This window comes from Mycteria americana, chromosome 18 (genome assembly GCF_035582795.1).
Source record: "Mycteria americana isolate JAX WOST 10 ecotype Jacksonville Zoo and Gardens chromosome 18, USCA_MyAme_1.0, whole genome shotgun sequence".
Lineage (NCBI taxonomy): Eukaryota > Metazoa > Chordata > Aves > Ciconiiformes > Ciconiidae > Mycteria > Mycteria americana.
Genome location: NC_134382.1, coordinates 9398190 through 9415556, shown reverse-complemented (window position 1 = coordinate 9415556; position 17367 = coordinate 9398190). Strand labels below are relative to the sequence as shown.

At 41.0% G+C, this 17367-nt stretch overlaps 1 protein-coding gene across 2 annotated transcripts in view; it reads right to left on the bottom strand.

Moving 5' to 3' along the window:
• Positions 1-977: 977 nt before the first annotated feature.
• The window catches only part of SKI (SKI proto-oncogene), a 121486-nt gene continuing 105096 nt past the window's right edge, over positions 978-17367 (bottom strand). The window contains exons 3-9 of one of the 2 annotated variants that reach the window (XM_075520196.1): positions 16623-16748; positions 15994-16109; positions 13920-14194; positions 12633-12934; positions 9736-9966; positions 5749-5985; positions 978-3662 (exon numbers count right to left, since the gene is read on the bottom strand). In XM_075520196.1, coding sequence (XP_075376311.1) covers positions 5797-5985; positions 9736-9966; positions 12633-12934; positions 13920-14194; positions 15994-16109; positions 16623-16748 — 1239 coding nt within the window. In that variant the 3' untranslated portion in view covers positions 978-3662; positions 5749-5796. Of the gene's footprint in view, positions 5986-9735; positions 9967-12632; positions 12935-13919; positions 14195-15993; positions 16110-16622; positions 16749-17367 lie in introns of both variants that reach the window. The other variant, XM_075520195.1, reaches the window with a different exon arrangement.

Genomic DNA, 17367 nt, shown 5'->3' with positions numbered 1-17367 from the left:
TGTCTGGGAAACAATGTGGAGAAGGCGCTGTTTTAACGCTCAGCCTCAGGTTGTTAATGTGCCTCAGCACATTTAAGGTGATAAGGTGGGTTTGTTTTGGTATGCCAGAAAAGGCAAAACATGGCAGGAAATCTGAGCTTCCCCTGAGGTCTAAGAGAATTTAACGCTACTTCCACCTTTCGACAAAATGGGTTTTGTTGTTATTAGCGGGGTGTTTGTTAGAGGATGAATATGTGGGTAAGTTACACGATCTCAAAACTGGAAATTGCCCTGCAAGCTAAACCGGGTTAGACACTTTATAAAATATGACTTGGCTATACATGCAATAAATATGCATACAGTAGTAGTAGCATGTAATAATCAATTTTTCTGTCATCAGACTTCTGAGGTGGCATGTGTCCTGTGGAGATGTGACCAATGCTAGCCTTGGCTCATGTCTGTGTAAGCCAGTGGCCATGTGTTCCTCTGCAGTCACTAGGCTGGCAGCAGGCTGAGCTGAGTCCCCCATCTTAAAAGCCTGTTCTGGAGGTGGTTTGCCAACGTCCTAATTCTGCCAGCCCACAACTGCATGGTCAGTTAACATGGCTGTTGCCCAGGAGCATCTTTTTAATCTGCCGGGTTGAAGACGCTCCTGGAAGACAGTGCAACCGGCTCTGGATTTCCTTCCCAGCGCTGCAGTAAGGCAGTGTGTTTTATCGTTACTGCTGTCACCTCTGTCGGTGCTTGAGACACACACACGTGCGGCCTGGGAAATTAATGTAAGGCAGATAATGGTACTGATCAGTTGTGTGTGTGCATGTGTGTAGCAGAGTTTCTGTAAGTTTGTGGTGTTTAACTTCAGACACTTTGAGCAGTCTTGACTTTTCAAACAGAGGTACCTAGTGCTGCTTCAGATACCTGTACGGTCTCTGACATTTGCGGGTCCTGAACAGTTAGGCCAGAGCTGCAAGCACAGAGAACTCAAAAAACATCCCATATCTATTTATTTTTTTCTGGACAAACAATTTTATTTTAGGTAATGCGTCTATACACTGTACATTCAGTCACTGTGGTATATAAGCATAGCTATTTTCATACATAATCTCATAAAGTCCTTTATTTTACAATATTATCTGCTTCAAGGGGAGGGGATGTGGAAAAGGGGGTGGAAAAGGACTATCAAGGTACACAGCGAAATAGATAAATATGCCAAGCTTTTTTCTTATTTTTTTAAATCAGGCATTTATAAACAAGAAAGCATACATTACTTACATAAAAATAGTTCTAGAATAGTAGAGTAAGTCATAATATTGTCATTAGCAGCAGCATAGGAGAGACCAGGATAACAAAAATGTGCTGAAATGCTATTGGCTATTATAAATGTAAAGATTTATTTTTTTTTCAATTGAAAAAATGTCATTTCTGTGAGTTCTTTTGATTTAAAAAAAAAAAAAAAACCCAACCAAAAACAAAACAACAAACCAAAACAACCAAACCAACAAAAAACTTCTCTCTAAAACACATGGACTGATGAGAGGGCAGAATGGAAAGAAAATCGACCTTTTGGTAATAAAATACTTTACAGTGAAAATAAGGACAAATAAAATGCAAATGATGGAGGAAGGTTAACCCACATTTAAAACTTGCAAAAGGTTTTGTTTTGTTTTTCCTAACAGACAGCAAAGGTTTTTCTTAGTTAAAAACACAACTCATAAAACAAGACAACTACCAGGTAAGAAAGAGTTTTGAAAAAGTAAACACCATATACACTTATAATACAACAGTGTAAAATGAAAAAAAGTATTTACATGTTGAATTTACTTTTAACTTTTTTTTTTTACATTGGCTAGTTCTGTTTGAAAAGCAGAATATTATGTATACTAGTTAGCTGCTCCATAGATATGAATGTTATTGCTGTTGGTTTTTTTTCCCTTCGTTAAGTCTTCTTTCAGTAATAGAAACAATGAGTAATTAAACTGAATATACAAGTATTAAGTAATATAGTTTTAAGTACAGGGAGAGTCAACAGCCTGTATGAAACACCTCTTCTCCCTTTTAACTTCTTAAAGGAAACTAAAGAGCAGATGAAATGGGAAGATGTGGCTTTATAATTCCTACACTCACAGGTTGGCGTGCAAATGGAATGCAGCGGGGACTCAACAGTAAGTCGAAAGAAAAGCAATTCCATCCGCAGGGCTAACGGTTGTTTTAGTGAAGTGTCGCAGACACAGAAATTACACACAGAACTCCCTCGCCTCAACCACCTTCACAAGGTTGTTTTTCTCTGAAGATTCCCACCGTTTTGACAGCCCTCGTCTGAAGTAGTGTCTCTGTGGCCGTCTCCTGACAATTTTAAAATAAGTTACATGCACACGAATTCTGAATTAGAAATAAATTATATGTTCTGCAGAAATAATTAAGATTTTATTGTTAAAATGTATTTAGGAAAGACAAAATGGTATTTTGGAAAGACAAAATTATTTAAGACGGACTCCTGTCCTGTAAACCTCTCCTGTTGATTGACTGCTGGTGTAGAACGTTTGTTCCCAGTCGTCTTGGACCTTACTTAATCATACTGATTTTAAACCTTAATTGATAGGAATGTTTTTATAGGATGTTTCACTCCCAAGGATCAAATACTATTGAGTCTTTGCCTCAAACATTGTGAAATTCATTTGTCATATGTTACACTTTACAGAACTGCCGTGATGCACGGCAAAAGAAGAGGCCATGGTTTTGTAACAGGAGTTGTAAGTTCATTTTGGAAACTCCTTTCTTGCAAATCTTATCCCATTTACCTGTGAAGCACAGGTGCTGCTGGTTGTTTGACAAGACTATTTACTGTTCGATTTTTTTTTTCCTTTGAAAAAAATGCAGATTTCATTCATTTTGGAGGATAAAAGCATCACATGCACAGAAGAAACTGTGCCAGTGAATCAGTATGCTTCCCTGGACACGCAAGGAAGAAAAACGACGTCATGTGCCGCAGGTAAGCGGGCCCCTTTTCCTGTAAAAAAAACAGAGATGGACCATTGCCATTCTTTGTTGAGTTGTAAGGGGAGACACACCCAAAGATGGGGAAAACCCCCCAACAAACCAAATTTACAAAGTAAGGCCTCAAAGAAGCTGGGAGTGGGGGTGGGAGCACATTGTTCTATGTGTAATTTCTTAACGTGGCAGTAAAGCATAGCATATGAGACTCTTGAAATGCACAATGATCAACTAAAGCTAAAATTATTTAGTTTCCCTTGAAGAAATAAGTGAATAATACAGATCTGGAAATCATAAGGCTGAGAACATTTTTATGCATACTGCATAACAAAATAAACCCTTTACATAAGACAGTAATAATGCCCATTAATGAATATACGTATGGCAGAGATTTTAATTCCATGCATATGATTTAATAATCGCAGAAAAAAACATACAAAGAAGCAAAAGAAAAAAAAACAAACCACATTAAAAAAAAACCTGCTTAAGCATAATCAAAATTCCTTTTGCATTGCACTTTAGAAGAGGAGATCTGCATCTAGACTCAGTCTCCAGCATCCCAAACACACGAGGGCAAACCCCTGTGTAAACGGACAGTTTCATGTAATTTACTTGGTGTAACTGTTTCTTGCTCCCAACAGTTTTACGTTGTCCCAGTAATTCTACTCCTTTCATATTTCTTCTTTTTGTACCTAAAACATATATATGAACTTCTTTGTTAATGCTCACAGTTATTATAATGGTTATTATAATGGTTTCAAGCAAACAGCTCTTGTTTAAAAAAAAAAAAAAAATCTCTCTACTGTAAGTAAATACAATAATTTTAGGATTGGAAGCCGCTTTCTGTCTACTGGGAAATAATTTTTAAGCTTACATAGTTTTGCATTAATGTCCAAAAGCAAATAAAGATTACTGGAAATACATTTCTTTGTTTAGAATAACTTCTGTGTATGATGATGCATAGGGTCGTCTTTTTTTTTTTTTTTTCTTTTTATTCTTTAAGGTAAAAAAAGTGTCAGCATTGCCTATATAAGATGCTGAGAGGAAAAATGAGCTGGAAGGCACATCTGCAGCCCCAGATCAAATTTTCACTTCATGCTGATCAGCTCGAGTGTGTACGAGGTGAGTGTTTATGGGTGAAAACCACTTTTCTCTTGTTCAGTAAAGCACCAACTTTATTTGTTAAGCACTTCCGGGAGCATCTCTGCTGCTTCCCAACTTCCGTCGGATACAAAGCCACGCAAAACAGGTTTAAAACTCAACCAGTGGTGCACTGGTCTGGTGAAGTCGTATTTGGTAGCATTCTCTACCTGCTGATCCTCCCTGCGCATAAATGTCAGTGACGCAAGGTGTCACACAGTGGAAAGCTGGGTTGATGATTTTCATGTCTGTTAGGCAGGGTAGAATCTAGAATGCTCAACTTGTAAACTTTAAAAGTATGGAATACAATGCAGAGTAAGATTCTGACAAAGTGCAGTTTTTAAAAAAAAAAATAAAAATCAACGACAACAACAACAACACCAACAGTAAGAAAAAGTGATGGCATGCTGCGTTTTTATTCCGGGGCTGCGGCTTGGATCCCAAAATTAAAGTAATTTCTTTTTTTAAAAACAAAAAAGTTCTTTTTAAAAAAGATGTAGGCTTATTCACAGCAGCAAAAATGTTGTTTTTCTTTTCTGTAGTATCCGATAATGCGATGTTGCACTCTCCTTGGGCACAGAAATCCTGACTGACAGTTCATAATAAAAGCAGGTAAATACTGAATTTATGGTAAGATGGTGCAACAACGATGAGTTTTCCAGAAAACTGAAAGCTGAAGTAAAGATTTCAGAATGACTTCAAAACGCACATGTCTTCTCAACTGACTTAACAGATCATCCATTTCCTTCCTTTATTTCCTTCTTTCTTTTCCTAAAGCTGAAGTGCTCTTGGATGAAGTGAGTCTTTTGAACACATCAATTAATGAAGATGTCTTTAGAAAAGATGGCATGATTTGCAAACACTGAAGTCTGTAAGGCTGGGTTTGTAATTCTAAAGCGTACATCTTCTCTTCCCATCCCCCCCCCACCCCCCCCCTTTACAATCCTGCATCTTCCTTTCGCTTTGTGTTCAGGACAGGAAATGAAGGTAATTCTTTCTAAGGAAAAAAATCAACTTTGAGAAGCACTCTGAAATTCTCATACAACCACGTGACAGGATTAAAACTGTGATGGCTTCCTAGATGGCTGGAAAACTGCTGATGAAATGGCATCATCACCAGAGGGCTTCTACATTAAGAATCCCAAAGCCTATAACAAGTCATTAAAAATTGTGCATCGAAGGTTTTTTTTGTTTTGCTTTTAAAGGTTCATTATAAAAATCTTGTTAATTTTTTAATACCAAGTCTGTGTAATGAATTATTTTAAATAGCTTATAAGAAAAGTTTGTTTGTTTTGAAATTCCAAAATGTTCCAACAGGCAGAAGGGCAACATAAAAACACTGCCACGCTCGCCTTTTACTCTGATTTTAGTTGGACGATGCTGCTTGCTTCGAGTTTGCCAGTAGAAAATTTGCTGTGGACTTAAAAGTATTTTGTTTACAAACACTTTGTGTTTTATAGGCACAGTAAGATGTTGTGCTATATGGATTGGAAAAAAAAGAGGCGTAATTCAGTGCTTCTGTTACAAAGAGTAACATTTGCCTTCCAACTAATAAGAATCCATATTCATAGATCTGTGTGCCAAGACACAACTACTCACACATGCACTTACACACGTACCCCACACATCCTCCCTTACTGTGCATATATGTCATTCTGTATGTGTGTTAGATGATGCGGCCGTTTTTTAGTTCTCCATGTTGCTCGTTGTGTTTTCACTGCTGGGTTGACTGCTTGATTTAGGCCACAGTTGTTCCTGAAGTTCCTTGACTACTTTTTCCAAGTGTTCTCGAGCCTCCCTTTCATGCATCAGGTCAGCTCGGAGCTGCTCCCTGTCAGCCTCTGCATGCTGAAGCTTAACCTGTAGGTCCTCAATCTAGAGAAGAGCACATTAAGAAACATAATAAACTATTTTAGTATTTCAGTTCCATTGTGATTTTATAGACATTAATACAGACTAGCACCTTAGCAGGAAGTAAGAAGAGTAACAAAACCATGTACTGCCAGACATAAGATTATCAGAGTTGAAGGGAAGAAGGAATTCCCTTTTCCCTACTTTTTTCCATACGCTACTGTACAATTATGCAAGTGCATTGCATGAACTGCTTAGCTTTGACATTTGTAAATATTTCTGGTGGCTGAAGTTCCAGAAAGGAGGGTGGAAGACAGAATAGTTGAGAGCGCCTTAGCGTAGCAGAACTCTGGTTGCTGTACTTCTTAAACCGTTACTGTTGCTGTGCCTTAGGCATTCAGCAGTTTGGCAAAGTAAACTACAAGAGAAGTTTGCACAGGTAGAGTAATTTACTTTCAGATCTTTTACAATGGTTATTGATAGGAGTGACCGGAAACATACTCAGTTGGCTACGTGAAGGGCCCGTGTCTCAGCTATGGATTAATGTCCAACAAAAGCAGCTGTAGTATCCTCTTACATACAAGAGCAGTTACATCCTTCACATTACATGTTCGGCACTGTAAGGAGGGAACATGGGCACAGAGGACATGGAGGTACAGCGTAGATGGCAAGGGGACTGTGAATAGGGATGTGAGAAAGTTGGGACACAGGGAGCCCTCTGAACGAGCAGAAACGCTCCAAGCAACAGTGAAAATGAGCACCATTTCAACTCATAAATAAGCAGCTGGACTGTGGAGGGCAGGAGTGGGACTGAGCAGGTCCTAATGTGTAGTAACCTAGCACAGAAATAGACTTAAAGAAACACATGTTCCAAATAGCCTTAGAAGCGATCACTTGCTGAGATCCAACAGTCTTTTTCCAACTTACAGCAAGAGACGCAGGTGCCCTCAGCCTCCCCAAAGGCCTCAGCAGTCAGTCTTCCTATTTTTCACTTACCGATACCAAAGGCAGAGAAAAGCCCCAGTATTCGGGGGTGTAAACATTAGAAAAACCACGCCGGTTTGAAATATGCAATTTTAGGCCACAAACAGATAAGATTAGCAGTTATCAAAGATTGCTATTTAACAAAGGAAAGGAAAACTCCTACTTTTGGGGCTAAAACGAAGGCTACCCCACCACCCCATCCATATTTGGATCTCAGTATCAAGGTAAGAAAAAAAGAAACGCATAAACCACACCGATACTCAATAGGTATCAAGCATCCAATGCTTTAAGCTCACACAAAGACATTTACAGCCCTGAATTTGGTGTCTTATTTCCTCTCATGCTTGCCTGATGCTATTTCTCTCAGACTAAGCCTGTCTAGAGAATTGTGGTTTCCTCAAAACTAAGAAGTGATGAACACAAGGTAAGTGACAAACTTCCTGTGTGCACTCCAAATTAAAGGTAAAAGGCTGTATAAAGCTTTATTTTAAAATTTCTTACATGACTCAAGAACTTAAGTCATATTGCTATCTTGTAAAATTCAGACTTTGAAGTTACTTAAGGTATTTTTCTATTAAGTGCTGTGCAGAAATCTCTGAGGTAGTTGCTAAATAAAGCAGCTATTCCAGACCCTGAGAGAGACATTAGTTGCCATGTGCTGTTTTGCCCGAGCACAGCAACCACACAGCTTTACTGCACTGGGGCTTCAGGACCGGCCTCGTGCTGCTGCACTGCGCTGGAATACAGCAAGCCGAAGTACCTACAACAGGACACTGCAGTTGATGCTGCAACTGTGCCGTTAGTGTCTTTAGAGAAGGCAAACCTGCAGAGTAGTCAGCTACTTCGATTCTGGTTGAGGCGATTTTAGCTTTTCATATTAGGAAACCTCATTTATTGCCTCCCAGAGAGGGAATTTATTAGGAGACTGAAAACCCACATTGTCAAAAACTTTCGTGTACATCGCAAAGCAAGGGCGGACGCACCTGCAGGTTTGCAAGGCCCTACTTGGTACCTATGGCGTTTACTTTTATCTGCACTTGCTGTTGCCTTGCCTTTTTTTGCTCAAGTGGAAGTCAACTACCGGCACCGCCCAGTGCAGCAGCTCTCAATCTGGTTATGTTTAGTCTGGACACCTCTTATCAGTGAGACATCCTGTGATGCTAGAGAGGAAGCCCACATCATTTCCTGCTTCTGGTCTCCTAGTTAGACATGTCTCATAGTGGTACAAGTGGACCACTCCCCTTCCCGTTATTGAGAGCCTGGGGTTAGAAGAATTTCTGATTGCCATTGCTTTTTCTTTTCCTTCTCACCCCCCCTTAAAGTAACCACACCAAATAGTTGCAGCTCACGCTTTGGGCGTAACACCACGTTCGTGAAGCATGTGTGTTCAGCAACGTGCGTGGCACAAAAGCTGCTATAGTAAACATGGTCTGGAAGAGTTCCCTCTAACATTAATTCAGGTATGTTACAACGTGCAAGTTAATCTTGCAAATCTCTGACACCTATGTGGCATTTGCATGTGAGTGATGTATCTCTGCTCTAGGAGTTTAAATTTAGGCAAGCGTGCCCAATTTTTCAGAGACCTCCTGTTACTAACCCTTGCCTTTTATTTATGCATTTCTCAGCCAGGCGCTTAGCTCGGGAATCAGCGATGGGGCAGTGGTTTGGCAGAGGGGTATTTAGGTGGGAGCAGGTCGGAGCAAGACTGCAGGGGAGGCAGCTGTGGCAAGGAATGGAGTTAGCCTGAAGGAGAGGGGCTGTTTGGGAGCACCTCTCTATAGAGGAGGGGGGGTTAACAATGGGTGTGGGACCGTGCCCTTTTCTAGGAAATGCATTACGGGGCAACTGGGATTGTTTTACTGGAGGAAGGGGAAGGCAGGGCATGCAATGGATTCCTCTTCAGGGCTGTTTCTCACGGAAATCCAGGAGGCTGCCACGCTGCTCTCAGCTCAGCCTGTTATGCTGGGTCATTTCAGGGGGCTTGGAACAGTGGATGGCCTTGCATTCCACATGCCCTGCAACACCAAGACACAACAAGGCGACTTAAGGATATGCAGCCTAAGCTCTTGGTTCGCTTGGCTTTGGATGGTTTAAATAAACTTCAAAATCTTTTATTACAAGAGAATCTGAGCGGAGAGGGTGGGGAGGGGTTTTTAGTTCGAAAGCTTAAAGCATACATGTTGCTTGTAACAACATGCTCCTACATTCCTAGAACTTTGAGATCAAACTGGTCGTCTTTTCTTAGACTTGACAGTTTGCTCGTCTTGTGCTTCACAACTGTAAACATCACTCCTGCCCAGCACTGCAGTTTGCTTATTGATGGGCCCTGGGTTCTTATCTTGTTTTAAATAGTTCCTGTAGGTCTAGGCTGATCTTCAAGGTAAAATACTGTTTGAGAAAGTGGCTCTGCCTAATATTTACAGTATTGAAATGGATCCCTGTGCGTTGGCAGTGCCAGCAGAGTATTAGTGGAACTGAAACAATGTCTAGCATTTGTCTTAGTTCTCTGTAAATGGAGATTTTCAGCTGACAAATGTGCAAAGTTCTAGGCAGAACTGTGGGACTGGTGGTCGGAGTGCAGGCGAGTTGGTCACACCCTGCATTAGGACTAGGGCTGTAAACTGACATGACGGGGGCACAGACCTTTATACAGATAGGAGCTGGACTTGTATCAAAGTAGACGAAACAAGGCCACTGGCATTAGAGGACAGACAGACACTTGAACTAACCCTGACAACGGCAGAAATAGTAAGCTTGCTGCTATTACAGCTTTCAGCGTTCGGGTCTTACCTGGGCTGAGTACTTGGCCCGGAGCCTGCCTGCTTCACAGCCCTTGTCACAAACCCGGATCTGCCTGGCTTGTTCCAGTTCCCTTTTCAGTCGTATCCGAGACTCATTGGCTTCCTTCATTTTCTTCTCATTCTCAGCTCTCAGACGTTCAATCTCTTTCCTTAAGTTGCGTTTCGCCTCTGTTGCTTCTCTCAGTTTCTCTTTCTTTGCCACTCTTAGGAACTCCAGCTCCTAGAATACAAAAGCAGTTAACTTGTGAGAACTGCAGAGCAGAGACTAAATTAGTGCAAGGAAACAGAACTGTAAAGGAATTGATCCAAACTAAATTCCCACCTTCTGCTGGTTATGACCGAGAAGGCTCATGTCTAAACCTCATTCTGAACTTTGTACAAGCTTTTCTCCTTTAAATCAACATGAGATCCTACACTCAAGATACCCTGAATTCTTGGATAATAAAAAGCTATATGCTACAGCCACATTTTGCTTTGTCAAGCAAAATAGCTGTGACCATCTGTGACTGAATAAAGATGAACTGCAGTTGGAGAGAGCTACTAGCAACGTGCTCTGCACTAGCTCGAAGTTTCAAACCAACCAACTGTAATGCCTGCACTTTAATTGAAGACGCTGAAGATACACTACATAATGATAAATGCAGTTGGTGAATGCCCTTTGTGTACAGCAAACCTGAAGGAGAAAGTTGACTACTTGCTGAAGAAATCAGTAAGCAGTTCCATTTTATCAAGCCCCCAAAAAATCCAGTTAAGGCAAGTATGAGAAAAAACAAATTGTGTATCTTCTTTCTAACTCCAGGCAATTTGGTTTCGCTACAGGTAACTGGTGTGTAGCCCTAAGTCTCTTGGCAACCAGCCAACAGACTGCTCTGTCACATCTGGAAAACTCCAGGCTAAAACCTTACGCTAAATCGAAACCATGCTTTGCTCTGGAAATTGCCACTCTCACTGTCCAGGTTCTCAATAGGAGCTGCTACCTTGAAATCTGAAATCCAAGAGAGCGCTATTAATTGAAGTGATGATGATAAGGAACCTAAAGGTACAAAGGAAGAAACTCCTAAGTTTTTAAAAAGCTGTTGTTAAAAGACATGTTCATCATGAGCACAAAGATGCGGCTCACTAAAGGTCTGTCTCCTAAATGGTTAAATTAGAAACTAAAGTTCGATTCCTCCCCCCCCCCCGAAGCAGCATTTCCTCTCTGTCAGAGTCAAACCCTCACAGCAACGTGTTTCTGTTAAGTAACACTGCAGTCGGGTCATGGGAAATTCACTCTTCTGACAATCTCACTTCCCAGCCAGGCCATTGTTAGCTCAGCCTTGCCTCTGGAAGCATGCACACATGTACTTTCTCTGTACGTGGAACTGGAAACCCACAGCTGCCCAAATGGAAAATGATGGCCAGATACTGTATTCCCACTCACTCTGACATGTTGCTTGATTTAATGCCTCAACACTCAATTCTACTTCATCAACTACTTCATGTAATTCCTTCTTTAAGTACACACTATGTATTTAGTTTAGATATTTAAAAATTAGCTTTAAATACATATTACTTATAAATATTTACTTTTACTTTTAAATACACAAAATAAAACGTCTATTTACTGAAACACAAGGGAAAGAAGTGATTTGCTGAAGGTGACAACGAACAAGCAGTTCAGTTGAGAAGACAGCTCTCAGCCTCCCCTCCCTGGGACCTGGATCTGCAGGCAGTACGTGAAGCCATCTTCACGAGAGGCGAGCAGCACAGAAACTGGCTTGCTGTACCGCAGCTCTTGCAGAAATTTGAGTTGGCAAACTTTTGTGAAAATCCTACTTGTGATCACATCTATGCACACTTAATACAATCTCTCTTTCACCTCCTCCTGCCTGCTAGTAGAACGCTTGAATCTACTACTGGGGTTTTGAGGATTGGGGTTTTTTGGTGTTTTTTTTTTAAACACTGCAGTCATATTGCACACAAATCACATCTGTGAGCTACTGTCCTTTGTTTCATTCCTCAAAGAAACAAAATGCATTGTGCCGGCTAACAAGACTGTACACCTGCTTTTGACCAACAGTACAAGTACTAGTTTTCTATCTCCCATGCTAGATGGAACAAAGCCCTTATTTTACACTTGGCGCCCCAGACGCATCTAATGGATTACATTACTAGCTTGGTTACAGCTCCACATACAATATTCAGAGAGGATGTGCAAATCTTCTACATTTCTTACAAACTTTCCATTTCTATGTACTGCTTTTGCCCCAGCTCAAATAAAAAAAAGTTCACCCACGATTCTGTTCAGGCACTGTGATTTGCTCATGGCCAGTACATCTCTGCAGCTTTTTTTGTCTGACCGCTCTTTCTTGGATATGACCAATGTATCACAGATTTCCAGAAATAAGGAGCTTCTTTGCTGAATGAAGCAAGAAATATTCAGTGAAGCACGGCTAATGGAAAGCTTAACAAAGATCTGTAGTTCAGCTCTCCATCAGAGCTTCCGCAAGTGTCTCTGTGTCCCAGAATACCCTCCCTCAGCTGAGCAATGGCAGGATTTTTACAAATCTTTTAAAACCACAGATAAAGCCTCCATAAGGACAGAAATGTTTCTAGTTCAGGGAAATGGAGTGCTGGACTAGAAGATTTTTTCAGTAATGAAATGATGTTGATTTTGGTAGCCGTGGATTTACACCCTAAGGCAAAAACAGGTGGCAAGCTTAAAAACGTAGGAATGGTTTCTGTATGCTTTGGTTTCCTGGCTGAATTTACAAACAGTACCCCAGTAAAGGCTGTTGCTATTTGGGAAAAATGAGGCACTTCTTTTTTACATGAGACTACCTAATGGTTTCTACCTGGAGGAGTATTTGCAGACAGTGGTAAGAGAAAGCTAGTTTTCAACATTACCTGGTGTAGACTGCGTTTGGCTTGCAAGGCAGCGTTTAGCTTCTCTTCCTGCTTCACTCTCATTTTAACAACTTCATGGAGGAATTTTTCTTTGGCTTCTTTTGTATCTAGGCCACTGTCCAGGGCCTGCCTTAGGTGCTCCAGCTCAGCTTCCAAGCCAGTGCTGTGGGAGTCAGAGTGTGTTGCAACCTCGTATGAACTGTTGACTGTGACTGGGGCTTGCATCCCAGGTGAGCTCATGTCCTTTGCAGAGCTGGATGAAGTAAAGGATGGGGAGGAGAGCGAGGATAAGGAGGAGGTGACTGAAAAATAGAAACATCGAAAATTAATTAAAAAAATGTCTAAAACTAATATAACTCAAAATATGCTGAGGCCCTTTTGTGCAGAGGAGATATTCAATATTCAATGAAAAAAATGGAAGAAAGAAAATACTTGTTTTATACTTTGATACTTGAAATGTGATGAAACTGCAAACCTGACTGACTTAAGGGACCAACTTACAATTTTCTTGAATTGTGACTTTAGAATTTACGTCACAAACAGTGTTTTCTCCATGGGTGTGAAGAAACAGATTTCTTCAGGGAAACCTACAGGAGCCCGCTGTTTCCAGTGGGTAAAATTTCTTCTTTTTGCATAAACTGCATGCACTGAGTAAAGACTGAACATACTGAGGGCAGCAGCAGAATTATCTAAGTGACATTAATGAGGTGATACCAGTGTCTTCCTTCATCTTTTGCCGAGAGGCCCAATATCAGAATACTGTTTAAGAACATCCTGGCTCTTGATCTCTGCTTTATGTATTCAACTCCATGGACGCAGTATTGAAACTGTGTGACCACATTCTTTGTCTGACACAAAATCCCACACTTGCACGTGTGTGCGCTCTGGTATTTTTATGGGCTATTTGCGTGTAACCCATAAAGGCTTTTATACAAGGCTCTTGACCAGATAGCAAACCATCAGTTTTTATGTGAACACCACATACATTTTGTCCTCCGTGCAACACTTACCCGCTTTAGTAAAAGACTCTAGGTTAGTGGACACCTGTGGTTCAGGTGCTTCTTTTTGTCGATGCACGTTCCTCTCCCAGGAAAACACCCCCCCAGCTTATGTTCCATTCTTGGTTTTCATTATTATTGAAGCCTGTATTTTTACATCCCATTGAGGTATTAGGCTTCCAGAATTGTATTTAATCACAACAGAAGCTGAACAGCTAACTCCTGTGGGTTACTGAAGAAAATCCAGCACAAATAAAATAAAATAAAGGCAGATATAACTGTCACTTACATTCTTCCCTGGTTTCTACTTCAATTTCTGCTTCTGATTCCTTGTCCTCTTCAGTGGCAGTAACAGTGGCCGCAACAGTGGCTGCTGCTTCTGGGATAGCCGTGTTCTCTGCAGCAAGTTTTCTTTTCCGTGGCTGGACAGTGCTGCTCAGTGGCTCACTGCTCCGTGATACTACTGTGGCACAGGGGGGGTTGCTGACAATTTTCTGTTGGGCTGGAGGTGCAAGTGCCACATTGGGGGCCACGGCATTCTCAAAGCTTTTGTAGGAGTAAAAACTGTTTTAGAGGGGGAGGCAAAAGGAAGGAGAAAATAGTCATGTTCTTGGCTTTAAAATGCTTCCCAATCCATGTGTTACACTGAAACTGCAAGACACTTACTGGAATGACAGTGAAGTTCCACTGATTTACACCAGCTAAGAATCTGCCTATATATTTGCTTAGCGTTTTGCACTCATTTAAACATGGAGATGATTTATACAGCTAATCTCCATCCAGTTCAGAAGGGATCATATTTGAAGTGCCACATATTCTAAGAGCACTAAAGAGATGAGATCTCCCAGAGTCTAAAAATTATAATGATGTTTTGTCATGATCTTCATGCGTTACTGTTTTACCTAACTGCGCAGTTTTACTTCTGTCTATCCAGAAGTGTTTTGTAAATGTGGAAATGGCACTTCCTTAAGAAAGGCCACAGGAGTGCAAAAAGTATTTAATTTTTTGACACAGCATGCATCTGAGTGCATGTATGTAAAACCACGCTGAAAAACCACAATAAACCTGTGTTAAAGGACAGTAATATTGTAATGTCAAATACACAGAATTTTGCAAAAAACATAGCAAAGACTGTCTTTCCAACTTCAATTCAGCATCTACTACATGATGTATCTTCAGTCATATATTAAAATTTCTCCTGAACCTGCTGAAGGTGGGTTTTTTCCCCAAGACTTAAATTGGCCACATTTCTCACAGGGATACCAAGGGCATACTCTTACACCAGTTTAGCCCTCCTCTCCCTACCTAACTGAAAAGTCTGTCTAAAAGCAAGGATATGCTGGTAGGCTGTCTTTTCTTTTCGGTTTTGTTGTTTTGTTTTTTGGTGGTGGTTTTTTGGGTTTTTTTTTGTTTTTTTTGTTTTTTTTTTTTTTTAAAAACAAATCAATCCCCACAGCTTCTAAGAAACTTGTTCATAAGGGCAGCAAAATATGTTCTCCGTAACACTCCCTAAAAACACCTGGCCACTGTAGTCAAACTTTCCAAAAAACCATTACCCTTAGGCAGCAATCTGGCACAATGATTTTTCAGACTGAACAGTTCAAGTCTGGCAAAGGAATGTATAATTGCCCTGACACTTTCCGTTCTAACTGTGACACCAGTAGTCCCACCTATTATGGGTGGTGACTCATTCTTGTACCAGTTTAATTACGTTCCTATCCAAGAGCGGAATCTGGCCTATAACATCAGCTGTCTGACAAGCTGAGGAGTCTTCCGCAGGCTCTCCTGCCCAGTGTGCTCTGCCGTGACCCCCCAGGACCACTGGCCATCAAGAGGCAATGGGGTAGCCTGTGCTGTCCATTCAGTCCTTCGTCTTCCATTGGTACTGTCAATAGGAGGTGGCGTGCAGCTGTGCTGGCAACACGCTGACCGGCCCGTGGTACAGAGCTGCTGCAGTTGCCAATTGGCAGATGCCTGGAAATAGCTGGCTGGTCCCTGACCACCTGCCCTACGAGAGTAACTCAATCTTCCTTTAAACAGTGAAGCCCGAGAACTTCTGATGACTGTACCCCAAAATGATCATAAGTTCACAGAAGCAGCCTTCATTTCAGGCTTTTATGTCATGTTTCACCTAAGAAAACCTATTTAATGAATGCACAAAATATCAGTACTTTTTTTTGTTTCCCTTCTGCAAATTAAAACGCTGTTGCTGCAAATGCTTTTTAATCTGATACTAGTGGACTGACTGACTGAATTACAAAGCCACCAGTTAACAGTGCAAGGGAACGAACATAAAGCAACCTGCTGTCAAATAAATCTCCACGGCTGCTAACCCCATTCTCCTTCAGTACATGTCTCCTTACCTGTCTCGGATCAATGCGGGAAGATGGGTTGAGAGCTCTTTCTCATTTGCCGATACAGCAGGGGACCAGGGCCGGAAAGCTGAGAGACGCTGACGGGGATGGACACAGCCAATACTCTGGGAAGGAGGGGAACGAAAAATAAGTAAATACAAACAATTTTTTAAACTATAAATCACAATGGAGTGCTAGTGATGCTTTTCAGTACACATTCTGTTACCTCTAAAACTGCTCCCCCACTGGCTAGGACCTACTTACTTACTAGATTCTACTGGAAGAGGTGAACTGTACTAATGTAAAACCCCACGTGTTTTTTCTTTGCCAATACGTTACATGTAGTTTGCAGAGACCACAAAAGGCTCCTGAGTCTTTCACGACTCTGGTACCTCAAAGGCATGAAGGAATTGCTTACTTCATTGTCACAATCAAGGTCAGTGAACACTGGAAGATGGCAAGGAAACTGGGAGGACTGTATAGCTCAATGTTTACTAGGAAAAGGACAGAAATGTTACTAAATGTTACTTTAGAAACCTAGGCAAGTTCCTTCTCTCATTTTTCCTTCTGGTTTCAAGTAGAGGGATGCTACATGCTAATTTGATCTCTCTTTTGATTACAAAATAGTCAGCAATCACCTTATTAGATGAACTGGATAAGGACCGTAACCAACTGGACTGTTTTTCCTTCTCAGTAGAAGCTGGAGATTGGGAAGCAGAGTCATCTATTTTGGGCTTTTTGGAAGCAGGAGGATCTGAAGGGACCTGAAACAAAGACAGGCAGGAAAAATCAAAGACAGAATTACTCATTTTGCAATCAGCTTAGAAACAGGTTATAAGGCAAAAGCAAATTTGTATTTAAAAGAAAGAAACACTGGTTTTTTTCTGCATTCTTAAACCTAAGGAAAAACAAAGGAGTGAAAACAAGGGACAGACACAAACTATGACATAATGCCGCTTCATTCCTTCATTTAAAATACTTCGATACAGCATAGATGGTGCAGGAGTGATAGGCAGTAATATAAGTGAGACATTCACACCATGTTGCAGAGAACTATCTGCCTTTTATTATTTTTGTATGCAGAAAGGTAAGGTTTAATGTGGTTGCTGAACTGGAAAGATTATTTTAAACGAGAACAGAACAGACTTTGTTATTCTGTTTGCAGTGGTTGTTATGCCGATGACTTCACTACCCCACAGCTGCAGTGGATTCTGGGGGTGCTGCCAAAAGCTGCTTTGCCTTTTCCACAAGTGGCTCAGCTTGGCCCATAAATCATCCTCAAGCATAAGAAAGCCCTTTGGCAAGCAAAACCCCTTTCCTTCAACACTGTGAAGGAATAAAATTCCTATAGTCCCAGCGTGGCTTGCAAAAAAATTGGTAACT